We start from the raw sequence: 20,505 nt of genomic DNA, 5'->3' as shown, positions 1-20,505 counted from the left end.
CCACGGTCGAGGCACTAATGACCTTTAATTTGCCATTCAAAATAAAAAGAGAGTCCTTGTGGCACTTCTCCATCAGAAATAAACCCCTTTCAATAGCTGTGATTGCATGTGTGTGACCACAAGTGTGTATTTGGAACATAGAAAAGATGTGATGCACTTCAACCGAGCAACACGGGTTTGTGCCTTTTAGCTGGCTTAGGCTTTCTACTTGGCCAAAAACAGACTGAAGCGAAGAATGATTTCCACCAACACCACACAGCACACTGCTGAAGTACACAGGGGCCCTTTAGGAAATACACCAGGCGACACAGAAAGAGCATCATTAAGTCAGTTTCTCTTACCTTTAACTTCAATAAAATAACAAAACAATTCCTATTAACCGCAAGGAAATACTCATCAGATTCCAGGAGCCTCGGAGACGGGATTTGCAGATGCAAGCAATATCCAATAGATGGTTTCCCCACTGCAAAGGACCGGCTTCTTTTATTTCAGTCTGCAATTGCACCTATTTCAAGTGATTGTACAGCATCCAGGGAGGTGGCCGGGAGCTGAAGGATGGGCAATCGAGGCCAACAAGAAGCGATTTCACCGTGTGCACGCTGACTGTCCTTGCCATGCTGTGAGAGTCACCACCACAAGTTGGGAGGTTCCTCGGCCACTCTGCTTTTAAACAAGGTAATTTCATCCAAGTGCCGCATGGGGACATCTCTGATGACCTCTGTCAAGTCCTCATGAAGCAGAGGGAAAATGACGACGTTTAATGCAGGGCGATCCGCCTGGAAACTAAATCAGACACAGGTTATTAGCTGAGGAGAAAGAGGAATTCTCCAGTGCAAGAGAAGGGGACTGCATGGATACAGATCATGCCGTGGCGAGGGGAAGGGAGGGTTGTTCAGAGGAGGCAGCTGGAAGTCAAGGTCTCCTGTTCTCAATGTGTCAGCAAGGGCTTGCACCCCTTCTCAGCCTGTTGAGCTAACACAACCCCTAACATGGGGAAGGAGGAAGGCGTTTTGGGCAAGGTGCTCACACGTAACCATTTCAACCACCTCCAAACCAGAGGCAAGCTGCAGAGCCATTAAGAAGATCAGGCCAGAGCCGTGCCAGGCATTCCCTGGGGGCTGAGCCTGGGATTATCACTCCAGGCTGGGTTGTTCTGCATGCAGAGTTTATACTCTGCAATTAGAGCATGGGCAGGTTTAGAAAGCTCAGATCTGCAGATAAGCACTGAAGTGTGTGCTCACACACACACACACACACACATGCACTGCAGCCTCCTTTCTGATCCAAGTTGCAGGAAACCTGTTTTGGCCTCACAGGAATTTGCCCTAACAGAAACACAGGTCACGTAGCCCTGTTTGCCACTTCCATTTTGGGTTCCGCTGTCTTAATCCACAGCCTCAGTCTTTCTGGTCCCCTCTTAGAGAGAGCTGCATTCTCCTCCTGCCCTCCCAGCTCTTCTTGCCACCACCAACTGGGTCTGCCTTTCAGCAAGCAAGAGGCCCAATACAACAAAATGAGAGAGGGTTATAACTACAGAGCAGGGTTATCACTACAGAGCAAAGAGAACAGCAAAACTTAAAGCCATTTATACAAGGTAATAAGAACCATCCAAAAAAAGAAAGCCCATCAGCAAGTCCTCTCCATGATAGCAACCTGGTGAGTAAGAGAACATGGAAGGGAAACAGTATTACTCAGCGTAGCATAACAATGGGTTAGTCTTTTAAAGCTGGGGGGTAAAGGGAAGTTATGCTATGGTTTAAGAGTTACACCCTGAAGATTAAAAAGCCTCGTGACTCTCAGCCCCATGCCACCAAGATGCTTCCTCCAAAGCATGTGACAAGGGCTAGGTCATTCTCACTGTAAAGGAGGCAGAGTCAGAGTGGCAGCATCAGTCCCTGGAGGCTGTACCAAGTTGTGTCGGGTCAAAAGAGAAGTTCACTGCTCACACCAGCTTCTTTTAGACAGATGTGCACTGGGAAGATTCCCAGCTCATCTCCAGCTCTGGAACAGCCAGACTGCTGTCAAACAGAGAGGGGAACAGCTGGAGATTCTGCTCCTGGAAACACACATGGAAATCCCAGGTAGCAATACAGCCAGCTGAAGAAAAGGCCACAAGAGAGTGGCGTTTTGCAGGAGGCAGAATGGATATTCCCATCCACAAACGATTTGGAGTAGAGCTGCCAAAAATGAAGCAGAGAAACTCCCATTCCAAGGCTACTTGCTCAGTCCTGGTAAGTTAAATTAATTTGCCTGAACCTAAGTAGCTGCAGGGATAAGGATTTCCAGCAGCAAAACTACCCGGGGCAATGTAACAGGGTTCTGCATCACAGACCTGCCCTTCATGCCTCAGGGCTGGCAGAAGAGGACACCTCTCCTTGAGGGGATGTGGGGGCTTGTGTAAGAGCTGCAGTTTCTTACTTCCACAGCACTGCCTCCAAGGAATCAACCAGCAAACAAGCGCTGATCTGCAAGGCAGTTGGTAAAGTCTGCAGTGAAATTACATAAAACACAGCAAATGTCTCTTTGATAGTCCCTCCTCTGCCTCAGCTCTTCATGTTTCTTATCCAACACCACAGTCCTGCAGAGAAAATCATGTTAATAGACCAAGTGTACTGAAGTTCAGCTCGGAAGAAACAGTGCAGAGAAACCTCTGCTCCTTTCTTTGGCTATGGACTCTCCCAAATTGGATCTGCGTGCTGCCTTCTCACCATAGACAAAACTGCAGTTTATGAGCAGCCTTTACACGTAGCTATAAAAACGAGCACCTAGACAAGTTTACATGGACAATCTGCCACCAAGACGACTGAAAAACCCCCAGTGCAGTAAATCCACCTTCCAAAGAGACTGGATCGATGGGAGAGGTTTGAATTTGAGCTTTAAAAAGGGAAAAAGAAAAGAAAGCTTTGTAATTTTCTCCCCCCCCCCCAACAGGAAACTGTATGTTACTGCAAACCTTGTAAATTCCATACCCAGCAAGTTGACGCCGGCGAATTCTTTCCATGTACAATTTGCGTGATTTAAGGGGAAAAGAAAAAGGAATCAAATGCACATGGTTCCCTATTATTCGAGGCTAAATGTGCGTGCAAAGCCTCTCCTTTAACTGCCTGTTAAAAAACACCCTGGTTTTAACAAGCAGCTGTCACAACGTTAAACTGGGATTAGCAGTTCCCAAAGGCAGCCTCCCTCGGCAATCTCTGCTCCTTTCGTCCTCCCCTGGAAGGCAATTCCTTTCTCGGTACACCTGTCCAGGTGGGCTAGATTAAGTGAGAAGCACTTAGAGCACTAGTTCCAAAGGCCCCAGGCACGGGGAGGAGATAACAAGAAGGGGAAGAGATTGAGTTAATGAGTTGCAGAACAGCTCCTGTAATCTTCTTTCCTCATTCCACACCTGGATGGACTTCAAACTCCATCCACCTCTGCAAGAGCATGGCTTGTAAAATGAAAACCCGAAGGACACAGAAGGATGTTGACCTGGGGAGACAAAAGAGCTGCAGTTTCAGACATGAAGGCCTGGGGTTTTTTTTTCCCCTCCAAGGGAGAAATGCCAAGGACATGCTTGCTTGCTCTCTCCTACAAAACCTCCAGACTAAACTCATCATGATTAATTAGATGAAAGCAAGTTTTCTAGGCAACTGACTAGCAGCCCCTTCAAAACAGAGCCTTTAATCAGAAACAACCACTGGGATAACAAAGAAAAGACACCCCCCAACACGCATATTTTCCAGTGTAGCTTCTAGGCCGGCAGACTCAACACCAAACCAACAGCCACCCAGTGGGAGCTCTTACAAGGATGTGTCTGAAGTGTCTTCATTTGGATGTGGGCAGCTGGTTGGAATCATCCATAGGGCTGGGAAACCAGCAGTGAAGCGCAGCCTGGGTTGCAAATTCCTCTTGGCATCAGCAGAGGTCTCGGCCTCACCCTCCAGTTAGATCATGAGCAGGTTGCATGTGGCTGAAAGGGCTGTAATTTGTCTCCAGAATGATCCCAGAGCAGGTGTGGACTGGACACAATAAGGTGATTTTCAAGTGAACAGCTTGGTAAATAGCCTAACGCTGGGTTCTCAATTACTTCCAAGCAGTGTGGCAGGATCGGATATGTAGGTCAGGGACAAAGTCAAAAAGGAGGAGGAAAAAGTCTAAAGCAAGGCTGCACTTTGATCAGGTTTCCTCGATTTTAGCAAGACAAAAGAGTCACTCCCTGGAATGTGGTTATCTCCTGGCAAACACTCTCAGCATGGTGTCAGACATACCTCTCTAGAGAGGCCAGAGTGTCCCCAGGACTCCATCTGCTGATGGAGCTAAAGGGTATCCCAAAGCCATAGGACAATCTCACCTCTAAGGATGGATTGTGCCCCCCCTGCAACTCTGCAACCCAGAAGACAATGGCTCTGCTGTGTTAGGTGCTGCTCAAACTTACCTTCTCCTACTTGTAAGGAAAGGATAAGGCAATAGTTGGGACTGAAGAATGTTATTTCCCCTTGAGGTTTTCCAGAGAAACCTAAGAAAAGCTCTATGCCAAATGCAGACATTGCAGCATATCCTGCTTCACAAAAGCTGGCAAGCAGGAGTAAGGACACACAAGGTGGTATAATCAAGCACTGGCAACAAAAGCAGCACACACCAGCTAAAACAAGGAACTACAGTGTTATCAAGAGTGGATCAAGGCCAGATTTTTCAACTCCACAATGAGATGAGCTTATAGAAGAGGCTCCAGAGAAGGAGAACAAGGAAGGAAACCAGGGGAGGCTTGATTTTGGGGAAGAGGGCACAGTGGGGACAGAGCAGATGTGGGCTCCTGTTTGAATGACTCTCACAAAAGCAAACCAATCTCTGCTGCAGCCACACACCTTCTCCTGTCTCCATTTAACTTCCCAACAGGCTGGTGATCCACTTCTGGAGAGGCACAAGGTCTCAAGTGAATTCAGACCAGCTCACTTTTCGCCTTGCACACGGCTCTTGCACCTACACGCACAAACCCCCTGGTAATCCTCTGCCAGCACAGCGCACCTCTGTTTTCACTGAAAGACTTACATCTGAAGGTTCAAATCTGTCTTGAAAGCTTGAGCCAGCACACCTGAGCCAGGCCGGAAACTCCCATCCCTGCAGCATGGCACGGTGGAAGGGAGGAAATGCCAGGACAAGCTGGAGCAGCAGACAAGTGGCATGACCCGACAGATAGACATCTTTTCAGGGAAGGATACACACACGCTTACGATTTGTTCCACTGGCCATGCCCTGAACTCATTGCAGGGAACTGCAAAAGCTCTCCTTGCTTAGTGACTGCCAATAGCATAAAATGAAGCTTCTCCAAAGCATCTTCCAGCTGTGCCAAGGAAACTGCAGGTAGAATTCCCCCAGGCCCCTTCCTCCATGAGCAGCAAGGACTCTTGCCCCCCACTCATCCCCCAGAAGGGGTCCAAAGCTTCCACGCACTGACTCTAAAGCAGACCCATTCTTTAGTGCCATTCACACTGTCAGCCCTCCTGGAGGACCAGCACTGAGCAGACATCATTTTCAGACCTTAGAAATGGACTTCAGCAGCTGCTGAGGAAAACTGTTGTGATTCCTCATGGTGCTCTTAGCTCCACACAACAGTCCCTCCATAAAGTGTTTTCCTTTAAGGGTGTCTTCCACCCCCTCATGTCTATGTGGACAAACTGGCCTTCTCCCAGGGCTTGCGATCTCCTTTCACTCCAAATCCCATCACTACAGCCTCCAACCTGACATGAAGGGGTGTAGATGGGTCTCTGGAAGTCATTCACACACAGCACTGCCAACTCTCCCATTACCTTCAATGCAGCATCTTCTGCCACTGCATCGAGTGGCAGGGAAGGAGCAACATAAATCAAACTCATCCCAAGTAAAGGCAAATTCCATCTCTCTACTGTGGTTTCTCTCTTTAAGGCGTGAATGACACCGTCCTGTGAACTGAGGTTTACATCAAACACGCTCACAGACTGAGATTCTTGCAGCAGCTTGCCAGCTGAGCCCTGCATCAGTCAAATGGGACTGGACAATTAGAAAGGGGAGGGAATAAGAACCCAAAGAGCGATGCCAGAGCGCCCAGGACATGTCCTAGGGGAGTGCTCTGCCAGAGCAAGCTGGAAGTTATTTCCTAATCTCTTCCACAAATTAAAAAGCTACTGCACTAACGGCTCAATTAGATTTATTTTACTATGGAAATGCTTTAAAGCTGCAGTTAATGCTTCCGTTCAGCCTTTTACACCCTCATGAAGAGAAAGCATGACAGTACTATTCCAATATTATTTCTCAGCTGAGAGAGAGAGAGAGAGAGGACAATCCTTGAAACCTATTTCATGCACAAACCAATCCATCCACTAAGGAAAGGTTCAGGACTGAATTCCCTTCAAAACACATGAGCCAGCAGTTAGAATAAGCCATTTGGGTCAACCACAGGAATGCATTTAAGAAGGGGATATGTTAGGACCCCCAAAAGAAGATAGACGAATATGACAAGTTTGGGATGGTCCCACTGTAAAGTATTTAAACCCACTGGCATGTAAAGTATTTGAACCCACCCCTAAACAACACCCCAGATAGAAGGAAAGGTGTCCGGGCCACACCTCGAGCAGTCTGCCCTCGCCAAGGAATTCTTGGGTAACACAAGCTGACAAGGATGCAGTTTGTTATTCAGTCTGTGACAGAATGATTCAGGGGTTTCCAAGAGCAGGAAATGAAACAGACAATGAAAGCTGGAAGAGGATGCTAATGATTCACTACACCAGCCTAGCGATACATTAAGTCTTCTGCAATCAGATGCAGGGCCTGAGCCCACAACATGCTTAGGCTAGCGGAGTGGGATTGGCAGCTACCACGCTGGCTCTGGGCTCCAGGAAAGCCAGTGGTATCGAGGGACTTGTTCAAGGTCAGAAAGAAAAGGTGGTGGGGAAGGGATGCAAAACCAGCTCGAAAAATCTCAAAGAAGCCCTAGGTGCTAATAGCAGCTTTCTGCAGCGTCAATACAATTGCAGTCGTCAGGTGGGCAGTGCAGGAAGGACGCTGGAGGACTCTGCTGAATTCAAAGATGATCTTGCACTCACTTACTGCCCTAATATCCCCTTCTCACCCAATCTAACAGTGAAAACGATTACCCAAAAGGGCTTTTCTGAGGCCCACAATGAGAATCCAGGCAAGCAGGAACACTGCAGGGCAACAGCAATAAGGGAGGGGAAAAGGCTTAGCTATGAGGTGAGCAATTCATCTGTGATAGTTCAGTCCTGTGCTAAATGCCAGGGGAGGGACTGCCTCACTCAGCACTTTCCAAATAGTTTCTCCCCCATGCTCCCACCTGGAAGCCCTATTTCTGAATCCCAGGAGGGAGCTTTATCCCTCCAGCGAGCATCATAGCTCTCCAGCGAGCATCATAGCTCTCCCAGCTACACAGGGCCACTGGAATCAGCAGTTTAAGAAAAGGTAAGATCCAGCCAAGAGTTTCATGTTCAAAAAGGATAATAACAAGTAGGGGAAAATTTAGGCAATGCTACAGGAACTTGAATAGTAAAATGTAATTTAGACTGAGACAGCTATTCCTGGAAAGTGGCAGGAGTCCTATTGTGGAAGGCACTTCAAACTAAGCGGTGCTCATGCTTGCCACAGGCAGAAGGAAAGTTTCTCTTAGTCTTGGATCCTCAGAATGGGCAGATTGTCCTAAACCAGTAAAATTCTCTGTGCCTTCCAGCACTGGTTAACCCTCAGTCATCAAATCACAGGATTGTTTAGGTTGGAAAAGCCTTTAAGATCATGGAGTCCAATCATTAACCCAGCACTGCTGAGTCCACCACTAAAGCATGTCCCCAAGCACCACATCTACGTGTCTGTTACATACCTGCAGGGATGGTGCCTCCACCCGCTGCCCTGGGCAGCCTGTTCCAATGCTTGACAACCCTTTAGGTGAAGAAATAGTTCCTGATCTCCAGCCTAACCCTCCCCTGGCACATCTTGAGGCCATCTCCTCTTGTCCTATTGCTTGTTACTTGGGAGAAGAAACCAACACTCGCCTTGCTACAACCTCCTTTCAGACAGTTGTAGAGAGCCATAAGCTCTCCCCTGAGCCTCCTTTTCTCCAGGCTAAACCACTTCAGCCATACCTCATCCCACTTGTGCTCCAGGCCCTTCACCAGCTCCCTTGCCCTTCTCTGGCCCCGCTCCGGTGTCCAGACCTCAGTGTCTCCCTTGTAGTGAGGGGCCCAAAACTGAACACAGGATTCAAGGTGCAGCCTCACCAGTTGCACACTGCCTTTACAAAGCCATCTGCTCGAGGCAGGCAGCCAACGTGGCTTAGAGGGGCAGGGCAGAGAGCCTGAGCCTGGGCTGCCAACTCCCCACTCCAACCCCACAGCACTCAGGGAATGCTGCACCAGGACCCCAGGACCCAGCCAGCCCCAGCCCTTCTCCCAACAGCTCTCAGACCCCAGGAGATGCCAACAGTGCCTTTGGGAGATGTGAGCAGCTGAGCCCAGCTACCCACCACTCCCCAAAGCACACCAGCATCTCTGGCTTCCTGAGCACACTCTCTACCGTGGCTTACCTTGGATTGCATTTCTATAAATGACAACTCACCTCTATGCCTTGACACTTTCCCCCTGTGAATGAAGAATCCCTAATGATGCTCTCAGGGATTTTTTAGGGTTTAGTTGGTTGGGGGCTTTTTGATGGTTGCTTTCTTGATCTTTTCCAAGGTGTTTTTCCTCAAGGTCTTTTCACAGGCTTCTATTGTGTTGGTGGTGTAGAGTCCTTGAAATCATTACAAGGATAGGAGCTACCTAAACACTTAGGCTAAAACTGATCAAATTCTCAAGAAATACACTGGAAAATAAAATCTATCATTGAGGCCAAGGGGATATTTGCCAAAGCATTTCCCAGCCTGTTTGCTGCTGGCAAAGCAACTCCTCCTGCACATTTGTGAAGTGCCTGCTGACCATGCAAGCCTCCAGTCATCCAAATTCCTTGCCCGCAAGATTTCTAGGGCAGAGAAATCCAGGCGTGTAAACACGAATCGTTAGCATGCAACACATGAGTAAGCACTGGGACACCTTCCATAGGTCACAGCTCCATCTATTGACTCCTTCATTAAATAACAGCGTGGAAGCCCTCAGGGAAAGCTGCTGCAAGCAAGTTCCATCCCCTCGGACCGGGCTTTGGCCACAGGGCTCTTTGCAAGCATTCGGAATCCCAGCACAGCACCTCAGCCCTAAAGGGAGAAGCCAAATCTCCCTCTTCTGCAAAGAAACCTCTCCCTACAGCAACAGGCCTTGAAACGACAACAGTGGGTCCTCAAGTAGTGGCGTTCCAGTGTTTCTGGTTAGAAGCACTGCAGCGGTTTTAACAGCAGAGTTATTTAAACAAAGACAACACATGCTTGGAGTTAAGCACTTTGGCACAGTTAAGGTCCAAGCATAAAAGGGAAAACACTGTGTTTGTGAGATCTGCTGCTATCTGGAGTGTGGCAGCAGCTGAGCACCATGTGATAGGGAAAAAAGATGTCATTTTACAGAGAAACCAAGAGCACACCACTGTCACATGCAAAGCTGAGGAAGATCAGGGAGATGGATATAGATCACTCAAGCCCCGTCTCCCACTCTAACCACTAGGCCCTTCTTATGTGCACAGGGTTTCTCCCTGAACCCATAAAGGGGATTACCCCTCCCATTCACACAGAAGAAACAAGAATGAAGAAAAACACTGCAATGATTTATCTGCCCAGAGGGAAACAGTCTTCTCTAAAGCTCAGAGGAGACCTTGCCCTTGCAAGCCTCTTGCTTGTTGATGAGGGCTCCAGATGAGTGCTGTTCTGCTTACTGGTTTCATTGCAAAAGAGGCAGAACTGAATCAGAGGCTTTTAATGACTTAAATATGTAAACTAATTTGTCCCAAAAATCAGCAAACCTCGAGCAGAAAACTGCCCACAAGAAAGCTCGACACCACAGGGCCTGGTTTAGAGCTGTCACAAGACTGACGGACACGAGAACTCTCTTCTCCAGCCAGCAGAACAGTAATACCTAATACTAACCTTATTTTACAGTCAAAGGGAAGAGCTTAAGATCAGGCTTTAAGCCACTGGTGTGATGTAGATTTAATACCCAAGCTCCCATCACCACACCCTGTAACCACACCAGCTTCCAGTACAACTCCACAGCTGGAACCAGTCTGTTCTCCCCAGATCAGTCCCAGATCTGTGACCCAAACCCTCCTGTGCATCCACGTCTGAACAAGGATTGCTCTGTACTAGATGGCATTTTCAAGCCCCTCTCAGCAAACTGCTGGTGCATTCCCAGCCTTAGACCCTTCCAATTCGCATTTCTTCTCTTTTTAGATGCATTTGGAGAATGGGAGTCACTTTGACCCCATCTCCTCGTTCAAAACCAGCAATCACTTGGCTGCTCTGAGCCTAAACAGGACCATCTCAGTCAAGAGACATCCACCTCCATCTAAATAAGGAACTCTAACCCTTAATGAGACCTAAGGAATAGGGATTAATTCCCTTCTCTCAAGAACAGGAGCAAACAAAGACAGGCTCATAGCCTTCCTCACTTTCCCTCCTCTCGCCTCCTCCTTCCCACCTACTCTCCATGCCTTCCCCGCACACGCAGCATCTGCACACATTCCAAACGGGCAAACAACAGCAAAAAGGATAAATCACCTTATTTTATTCTGGGACAAGGATATATAACTTACTGCCCAATAGAGTCTTCCAATTTGAAACCTGGATTAAGAAGACACTAGTGGCATATTCTTAGAGGAAGCCAAGCTGTGTGAATTGGAGCCTTATCCACAGGTTTAAGCTATGAACTAGCTCACACATGGATTTTACTGCACATCTCTTTGCCTTTGGAGTAGCAGACAAATGCAGTCTGGAGAGAGTCAATTCCCGACCCCATCTGAAGGATGAGAATGGGATCACTGGGAAAGCCACGTGGCTAAAGACTCTCTGATGGCTCGTGGAAGACTCCAGGCTTTGCTTACACATCATTTTCTGTATTTCATTCCTTCCATTTTATTGCTAGAGACACTTGCATGAGAAGGGGATCTTTGTTGCTTAGGAGAGCATCTGCTCCCACCGCTTATCCTCCTCCTGAAGTCATAATCTTACGTGACATCAAAATCGTTTCCAGAGCCACCCATTACAATGTCACAGAGGATTATGACTTCAGGTGTGGAATCTGCACTGGGAGCAGATGCTCTCTTCAGAGGGAAAAAGACGAAAAAAAACCCTCAAAACCTCCTGTTTTCATGCAAATGTCTCTATTAATAAAACACAAAAGAAGAAAAATAATATGACAGAACTGTTGCTAAATATAAAAATAGTTCTTAACGTCTCCACAAGGCATCAGCTGCTCTTTGGAATGCTCCCAGGGCTTAAATTATGAAGAGGTACAGAATGCAGTGACAATCTGTCCACCACAGAGAAAAAGAGGGAGAAAAAGGCCCGCAGAACAGTGTATTTCTGCTCAGGAAGTGGACATTAAGATTTGTGGCACCTCAGAGGGGAGCACAAGCGAAAGGCTGGGGCCTGTGGATCTGTGGTTCCTTCCAAGGATCCCCCAAAGCACAACTGAAATCAACCAAGGAACGTTTTGACAGCGAAAACCAAACTCAGCCCCTGCCCTATCGCAAGGAATTTACTGAGATGTTTCCAACAATCCCCATCCCAGAAGGACACGGAGGCTTTTAGAGGCAGTAACAAACGATCGCGTGTGCAGTTTGCTAGGTAGCTAATATAGTCATAGGCTCTTCTGGATTTGATCCGTGGAAACAAGCCAAATGTAATAAGTCACTTGGAAGCAGGAGGAAGGCTGGGGGGGGGGGGGGGGGAGAAGGAGGAGCAGCCTTTAGGATGCAGTCATAATGCTGTGTGATTTGAAATTTGTATGAGAGCTTAACAGGGCCCAGCAGCAGTAGGTGACAAAGAAAACAGAGGGAAGGCGGAGAAAAAAGCCTTCCAGGAGGAGGAAAAAAGGAACTCATCCTAATGGGAAGTGCGTTGCACGGGCAATATTTTGTAAGATGACTGCCACTATGAGGAGCTTTCACAATGCCAAGCGTAATTAAAAGCTCTCTTTTCAAATGCAGCTCACGGCTCACACACAAACGTTCCCCCACCACGTGAGCCTCAGAACACTGCAAGGGGCCATGCAAAAATGCATTTAAGAACTGCCAAAGGTGCAAAGGGAGTTTGTACCACTTCTTCCCCCCCTCCCCAAGAAAAACCCTTCACAACAACCCTTTAAAGGCTTTGAATTGCGCTGCCAGGGGACTGTCAGTAAGCGACATTTACAAGTGGTTAGAGGCCAGAGAATTATCTTAGTCACTTGTGGGAAAGGAGGAAAGCTTCAAGGTCAGAGCTCTTCAGTACTTAAAACGTCGGCAGATGTTTTGTTTACCCAAAAAGGTGTCATTTGATTTATAAAGGTTCACATCCAGAACCTCAGCTGCAAAGAAGAGGGGTGGGAATGGAATCAAAAATTCATATAATACCTTCAAATCCTTCACTGATTCACTCTTATTAAAGTAAGAGGCAAGTTCATGTGCCAAGTGGTTACACAGTACCTATTAGCTTCTTGGAACAAGCGCTCCAAGCCATATAAACCTTGGCAAGCAAAGGCAATGGGAGATAAATCTTCACCAGCTCCAGAAATCCCACCCCAACCTCTTTCCGCACTTACCTCCGGACAAGAGATTGCTGGAGACTTCTGCAAACGGTAAGAGATTCTCCCATAAACATGTGGCACATGATGACCTCGAGGCAGTTGGCCATGAATGACATCACTGCGTCAGACTGCAGAGTCCCACTCCGGGAGACGATGCAAAGCCGCTGGAGAGAGGAGCAGTGACTCAGTGCCTGGAAGAACTGGGCACCCGCACAGAAGTAAGGCTGTTCCAGCCTGCAGGAATAAACAACAACAAGTCAATGGGTAATTCAGGCTTAGGGCTGCTTGTAGACTAGAGGGGAGAGAGCACATTCACGGGGGGGCTGGCAAATGTAGGGCAATCCGCGTCCCCCAGAGCCTGTTTCACTTACACACACAATAACCTAGTAGTGCTCGTGCCAGTGCTACGGCATAACAAACCCGACACTGCAAGCTCAGACTTCTTGCTTGCTGGTTAGTCTTGAATAATGCGTGCTAAAGGACAAGAACACAAACAGGTAGAAAGGTCCTAAACTGCAGAATTCCAAGAGTAACCCTGGTTCTGCAAGTTTTCCACAAAGCATGTCGGGTAAGATGCTAGGTCTGAGCAGCAGATCCATTCTGGTCGTAGGATGAGGCTGGCTTTTGCTACCTGACATCCACCAAGCAGCTGATGTGGATTTAGGGACTTACTGCTCCAGTGCACCAACACTGATCAAACTGGTCATCTCTTCAGTTTACTGCCTAGGGAGAAAAAGGCACGAAAAATTCCCAATGCACACAATGTCATGCAGAATTTGGGCCTCTGAGCCAATGAGTGACCACAACCAGCGCTCCATGGTCAGAGGATGGCAAAGGATCAAAGCTACTGCTCTTCTACAGTAAGAATAACCATCATCAAGTCAACCTTTATGTTAAACACTTGGCCCAGAGAAGAGACAAGCTCCTGTATCATGGCCATCACAACCTTATGTCACAGCCCAGAGGACAACGAAAGGACATGGTGAAACCACAGCTGACCAACAAGGGGTCTGTGCTTGAACTAGCAGCGTAACTGGATGATGCCCTCACAGAATCCAGTCTGCAGAGCTGATGACACCAGAAGAGGACTTCTGCTTAGTGCAGATTTACTACAGGCCCTCGGAGCACTAGGGAATCCCAGTCACTGGGTCAGCAAGGCCAAGAGCTCTGAGAAGGTTAATCCATTAGGTGATAACAAGATGCTGGTCCCAGCCTGAACTGGATAATCTCTGCATAGGCTGTTGTAGTATGCAGGGGTATCTCAGCAACTTAATCCTGTTAGTTGATATATTCTGGTTTAGAGTCTCAACCTGTGAGCTAGCATTACCTGATGAGATCCTAACGGATTGTGAACCCTTTGGGTAATAACATCACTTCAGCCACTTCAAGTTTTCAACAGCGTTATTTGTTCCATCATAAAGTTAGGACAAAGAACACAGAATCTCTTGTAACCTCCCTGCAGGTTTCTGGGTTATCTCTGGGATGTGCCCGCCATGCTTGCAATACTGCCTTTCACTCGCTAGATGACAATGTTGCTTTGGAATAGCCCCTTAAATTAGTTTCTCAGCCTGGAAAATGGGGAGGGCAAAAAGAGTAGAAGCAGCAGAGAATGAGTCAAATGAAAAGGAAGGACGACATTATCAGGAGGAAGTGCTAAACATTAAAATCCTCTTAAACCTATATAAAACCTCAGACTTTACTCAGGAAAGAACAATGACAGCTTACATGGAAACGCCTGGATGTTACAAGGGAACACCCTTGCTGGTCTTTTATTCAAGGCTCTGTGCTGCCTCCCATCTTTGTCGCTCTTGGCCTCCATTTCAAAGTCTCTGGGAACTGCAGGGTTTAGACTGGATGAAGCAACACTGCACACCCAAACCTCCTTCCCCAGATCTTAGTTCTTCCATGGCCATTTAGTGTCCTGAAGGTTAAAGAGACATTCACCTGACCCAAACCTTTAAGCAACTGAATTTCCATCTCTTGAATGAGAGACCAACACACCCCCTGCTTGTTATAAATGGAAAGTGATGGAAAATGAAACACCTCCTGAGGTGTTTTAGCCACCCTGGCTCCCTTCACTATTGTAACGGATCAGGGACACATACACAAACACCAGCTTCATCTGATGAGCAATGATTTTAGTCACCCCAGCTTTGTAATCACAGGAGTGACTTTGCTGTTACTACTGTTATTTTAGACCCATTTGTGAACAGAGGATGACAACAGGACTGACAGGTCTAGCGGTTTCACCAACGGGAGCTTTAGGCGAAAAAAGAAGGAAGAAACATATTCCTAATGCAGTAACATTTGTGTTCATACACACTGGTGCAAGGAAGCCATGGCAGTTCACGCATGTTTTGGCTGTGAAGCTCCCTTCTGCACCCTTTAGGAGCAGATCCTTAGTGAGATCCTTCAAATCCTACCAGGAGAGGAACACCAAGAGGATAAACCCTAGGTCTGGAATGTTTTCGATACATTATTGAGTAATAAAAACCAAAGAGGAAAGATTTTAACACAAACCAAGGGAAAAAAATATCTTGTTGGGAAACCTAAGGAGAACTCTACATTATCTAGACACTGGAGGAGACTCAATGCATGTTTACACAAGTCAGCAAAGGCATGTGGTATTTAACCTAGCCCTGACAGGCTGCTAGCTCCCAAATATGCAGCATCCACTCTTCCTTATCTAAAAGGAAGGCAGTTGCAGCACAGAGACTTTTTTTGCTCTTAAAACTCTGGTTAAAGGGCGTATCCTCAACCCTCAAGGACAGCATATGATGCTTTCATGTCCTCCACAAATCAGGAAGGAAAACACCCATTTTTCAAGCCACTGCAGCTCCTTCTGACCAGAACAGGAACACTCAGCAGTTCTAACAAACCAGGCAGTACGTATCTGGAGATCCACAACCGAAATGGACATGTTCAACGGCAGCCCCTCACCTGAGATCTCTCAAACACTTGCAGTGTTTCAGCATGTCCATGAGAGCAGACATATAGACCACTTTGCCCATCATGCCCAAGTTGGCCAAGGAAAGAGTCCGCAAATGCTGGCACTGCAATCCAATGTGAATAAGCCCAGAGCCAGTGAGGATATTTGGCAGTTGTGCTAAGGTGAGGCTCTGCAAGTAAGTCAACTGGCTAATGGCAGCCACCTCTGAATCCCCGACACTTTGTGCCCGGACACAAGGAGGCAAGGAGTTCCTAATTGCCGGCTCATTGCGAGGCATGGCAGAGGAAAAACTGGACCCAATGATTTCCAAGGTTTCCAAATACCGGAGGCTTCCCATCAGAGCCCAGAATACGGAGGACTCAATCTTCTGACTTGCCTGGTCCGCTAAGTTCCTCGGGTATGTCTGTATCCCAATCCGAACTTTCCTTCCAAACGTTTGGGGCACCAAATTAGACACTGTGGGAGGCTTTTCCACATTTGCAGCAACATCTGTGATGGAGCAAACCGGCAGTGCTAATGACAGCAGGTGCTTTAGCCTGGACAGAAGCTGGCACAAGTGATTGCCTATGCTTTCTGAGCTGTGATGGTGAGCTGCTGACAGGTTGAGGTGTCTCAGGTTGCAGCAAGACACCACCAGGCTTTCCAGAATGCTACTGTCAATGTCATCTTCTGCTTTTCGGAACAAGGACTCTGGAGCCAGACAGTGAACGCAGCCACTGAGATTCAAACTGGTCAAGCTTTTAAGATCCTTCCCACCATTAATAACTCTCTGGATGAGGTGGCCACCAGATAAGGTGCATCTGCTAAAGCTGAAGTAGAAAGGGTTGTTGAACTTCAAGTGTTGCAGGAGCCCAGAGCCATTAATCCAGGCTTTGGGCAATTGTAAAGCATCCAGACGCACATTTCGAGCCATAGAGTCCAGGAGGTTTTTAGTGGCTCCCGTCTCTGCAAAGCTACCGGGAGCAGAAATCAGGAAGGCGTGAAGGTTCTCAGGTGTCCGATCACTCAGCACCGCCAAGTACAGCCTCACCACCTCCTGGTTAACGTAGCCAGGAGCCAGCCTGGCATAGAAGACCCGCAGGTTCTGGTAATGGGGCACATTGCTCTCACCTACCATTAGCTGGCCAGAGAGCATAAAGCCTTCCCGTGAGCGATCCAGGATCTCAAAGTAAAGCAGCAGTTTCTCCAGGCTGGTGCAGCACGGGACGACACCATACGACGGCGTGTAAAGGGTTTGCTTCAGTTCCGAGACACGGCTCAGGGTGGCCTTACACTCACTGCTTAGCTGGCTGGCATCAAAACCCGGGTTGACGTCTATGGCCAGGGAGTGCAGGTGCTGGAGCGTGGAGAGCATCTTGGAGAGGCGGAGGGAGGTGATGTGGCACCCAGATAAGTTCAGTTTCACCAGGTTCTTGCATCGCGTTACGTGATCAATAGTGGAGCTTGGCAGCCAATAGCACCCAGCCATGTTCAGCTGGTAAATCTCCTTTCCGATATCCCTCATCAGTTGCTTCACTTTGTCTTTGTTTACCTGTACTCAAACAAAACCATATTCAATGAGATACAGAATCACAGAATGGTCAGGGTTAGAAAGGACCTTAAGATCATCCAGTTCCAACCCCCCTGCCATGGGCAGGGACATCTCACACTAAACCATGGCACCCAAGGCTCTGTCCAGCCTGGCCCTGAACACCGCCAGGGATGGAGCATTCACAACCTCCCTGGGCAACCCATTCCAGTGCCTCACCACCCTTACAGTAAAGAACTTCCTCCTTATATCCAATCTAAACTTTCACTGTTTCAGTTTTAACCCATTACCCCTTGTCCTATCACTACAGTCCCTAAGGAAGAGTCCCTCCCCAGCATCCCTATAGCCCCCCTTCAGATACTGGAAGGCTGCTACGAGGTCTCCACGCAGCCTTCTCTTCTCCAGGCTGAACAGCCCCAACTCTCTCAGCCTGTCTCCATACAGGAGGTGCTCCAGTCCCCTGATCATCCTCATGGCCTCCTCTGGACTTGTTCCAACAGCTTCATGTCCTTTTTATGCTGAGGACACCAGAACTGCACACAATGCTCCAAGTGAGGTCTCACGAGAGCAGAGCAGAGGGGCAGGATCACCTCCTTGGAGCTGCTGGTCACGCTCCTTTTGATGCAGCCCAGGATACAGCTGGCTTTCTGGGCTGCGAGCGCACACTGAAGCCGGCTCATGTTCATTTTCTCATCGACCAACACCCCTAAGTCCTTCTCCACAGGGCTGCTCTGAATCTCTTCTCTATATACATGGCAATGGTGTGCACTGACCCAGTTTCCCATGTGAAGATAGGGATAAGAGTAGTTAGCACTTAAGATTATGTGGCTCATCCAAGTTTTGGGACTCTAGCAGCGTCTAAGAATCATTGTACTGCTGGTAGCTGGCTCAGCCTGCCATGCTTTGGGCTCTTGAGATTACACTTCCTTCAGCTTCTTAGTCTGTGCATTTCTGCATTACTGTGAGGCCAAATCTGTTCAGCAGCTGATAGAGGACTGGAAAACCATCTCCCTTTTCTAACAGCAAAGCTATTTCAGCAGAAATAGCCATCTATGGCAACTCAAATTGAAAGAAGAACGTTTCCATTCTCCTTCATCCAGCTTCCTCTTTCGGAAATGACTAAGAGAGGCTTCCCCTCGCCTGCACTTGGTGATACACTCCTTATAAAATGTATCGCCCTTCATTCCCAAGCCCTGTTCCTGGTATAATACATATGCCATTTCTGATTTATCTTCATAGCTAAGAGAAGCAGCAAGCCGCTCTCCCCACCTTATAGTCTTTCTGAAGTAAAACCGTATGGGTTAGGCTCTTGTCAAGGCAAAGCGTTGCAAGTTTCCTGCAGGTTCTCCTGACGTTCAGGACAAGGTCAGTGCAAGGGACGTAGCTGAGGATGTGCAAAAGGATCTCATCTGAGAACTCCATCAGGTTGACACCATTACTCTCCTCCTCGCTCTCCCCACTTGCAATCTCCTGTGGGAGCAAGAAAAAAAGGAAGGAAAAGAGAAAAATAAAAGCTATTAGCTCAGAAACCTCAGCAAAGCTTGTGAGAAAACACACCCCCAGTCACATATGGATATATTAAGTGAGACAAAACAGAAAGGGCAGAATCTTCAACTCCTTCCATGTGCATGGTGAAGCCAAGAGCTTTCCCTTAGAAGACATTATGGAAGTGGTGCAAAGCTTCACATAAAGCCACGGTACCTTCACTCGCTCTTTTGCTGCTTTAAAATGAGGAAAAAACACATTTACATTCATTCCACTTTTGCCACTTCCTTTGCAACTGGAAAAGCGACTGTCCCCGATTCCTTTCTAAATATAACACAGCAGTCTCTTCCTACATCATTCCTCCAAGTACCATCCATTTCAATAACCTTAAGAGCCATAAAACCATATATATATACACACATACAAAACTGCAATCCAGCATCAGATCACCCATAGCTCCTCTGCTGACACCTTAGCCATACAAAGCCACACATCTGGTCTCCGAAGGGGACACGAGAGCCCCTCTGCTCCTCCATACACCCCATGCCCCTTTCCCTCAACACCGGGGTGGCCAAGAGGCATCCCAACAAGCAGCACCCCAAACCCATCACCCCTTGAGGAGGTGATGGGTTGCTCACTGCCTTGTGCCGTGATGACAGCAGTTCTGGGGGCATTTGGGACTTAACTAAAGCAATAAATGGAATTAAAGCACAAAGCAGCATTAACGCTTCCCTTAACGGGAAGGGGGGGATGTGGGCCCACCTCACAGCCCCCCTAAAACACCCTCAGAGGCACCCAACGGAGGGGGATAACGGGAACCCGTCCCTAGCCCCGTTAGGAACCGGCTTCCCGGGGCCTCCCCACGCCGCCGGGGCCTCCCCACGCCGCCGGGGCCGGGCCTGGGCCCAACGGGGAGACAGGAGCAGGCGGCACCTCCGGGCCCCACCGCCGCCATCTCAGCCGCTCATCGGCTCCATCCCCGCCGCCATCCCTCAGCCCCAGCCCCGGGGAGGACGAGTCCCGGTTCACGGCCCTCTGGGAGGCGAAGGGGGAAGCGGAGGGCAAGGCGCGCTGCACCACCGCGGCTCACCTCTTCGGAGCGGAACATGGCGGCGGCCGCACGGTCCCGCCGCTGCCTCTGCCTGCCCCCGGCACCGCTCAAAGCGGCCGCGTCCCGGCCTGGCTCCCCGCCGGCCCGGCCGCCGCACGGCTCTTCCGGCGCTGCCATGACCCAGCATCCGGGGCGCGCCTGCCCCGCGCCGCCATCTTGAGTGTGGAAGGGGAAGGAGGGAGGTGCCAGCTGCTGTTGGGCGCCATTTTGAGAGCGGCGGCGGCGGGAGCGGCGGGGCCGTGTCGGGGTTCGGTTGTGCTGTCCCCTCCGCTCCGGTGTCTCTGAGGGCGCTGTGTGGAAGCGAAACCCGGGCTGCAGCCGGCTGGCTCCCTCCCCTCCGGCCGCAGGCCACTGGTGCTCATCGGGGACGGCAGCCCCGGCTCACCCCGCGGGGCCCTCAGTCGGCTCCCGCAGTGTGAATGCCCGCTGTGGGGAGCCGCGGGTACTGCAGAGGCAGAGGGAGCCCCGCTGCGTTCGCACCCCGGTTTTCCATGGAGATAAAGAGTATCTGGGAGAAGAATCCTCTCCTGGATCATGCTGTGGGTGGGAAGGAGCCGGGGCATGGCAGACCGGACACCCATGGGCACTGCATGGATTGGTGCTAACAAAGGGGCTGCGGGTACCGCCTTTTCCTCACAAGAAAAGCCTAAATACAACCCTGGCTTCATATTCACGGGTCATGTCTTCAAGGACCATCAGTCAGGGTTCTAACCCGGTTACATGTTGTACCTTTGGCACCCCTGATGCACAAAGTTGCCATGCA

General features: G+C 48.9%; 1 protein-coding gene across 2 annotated transcripts; it reads right to left on the bottom strand.

Moving 5' to 3' along the window:
- Positions 1–6: 6 nt before the first annotated feature.
- Positions 7–19,872, bottom strand: FBXL18 (F-box and leucine rich repeat protein 18). Of its 2 annotated transcripts, none has more exons than XM_057416816.1 (5): positions 19,722–19,872; positions 18,416–18,616; positions 15,609–17,149; positions 12,684–12,902; positions 7–783 (listed from the first exon to the last, which is right to left on the bottom strand). In XM_057416816.1, the coding sequence occupies exons 1-5, from the start codon at positions 19,857–19,859 to the stop codon at positions 627–629; spliced, it is 2,256 nt and encodes a 751-aa protein (XP_057272799.1). In that variant the 5' UTR covers positions 19,860–19,872; the 3' UTR covers positions 7–626. The 2 variants fall into 2 exon arrangements, with proteins under 2 accessions (XP_057272799.1, XP_057272800.1); XM_057416817.1 differs by lacking the exon at positions 19,722–19,872 and adding an exon at positions 19,394–19,501.
- Positions 19,873–20,505: the final 633 nt, after the last annotated feature.

Source organism: Pezoporus wallicus, unplaced genomic scaffold (genome assembly GCF_028554395.1).
Source record: "Pezoporus wallicus isolate ANWC-B61680 ecotype Strahan unplaced genomic scaffold, APGP_CSIRO_Pwel_v1 scaffold_7392, whole genome shotgun sequence".
NCBI lineage: Eukaryota > Metazoa > Chordata > Aves > Psittaciformes > Psittacidae > Pezoporus > Pezoporus wallicus.
This window is presented reverse-complemented; position numbering and strand designations above follow the sequence as displayed.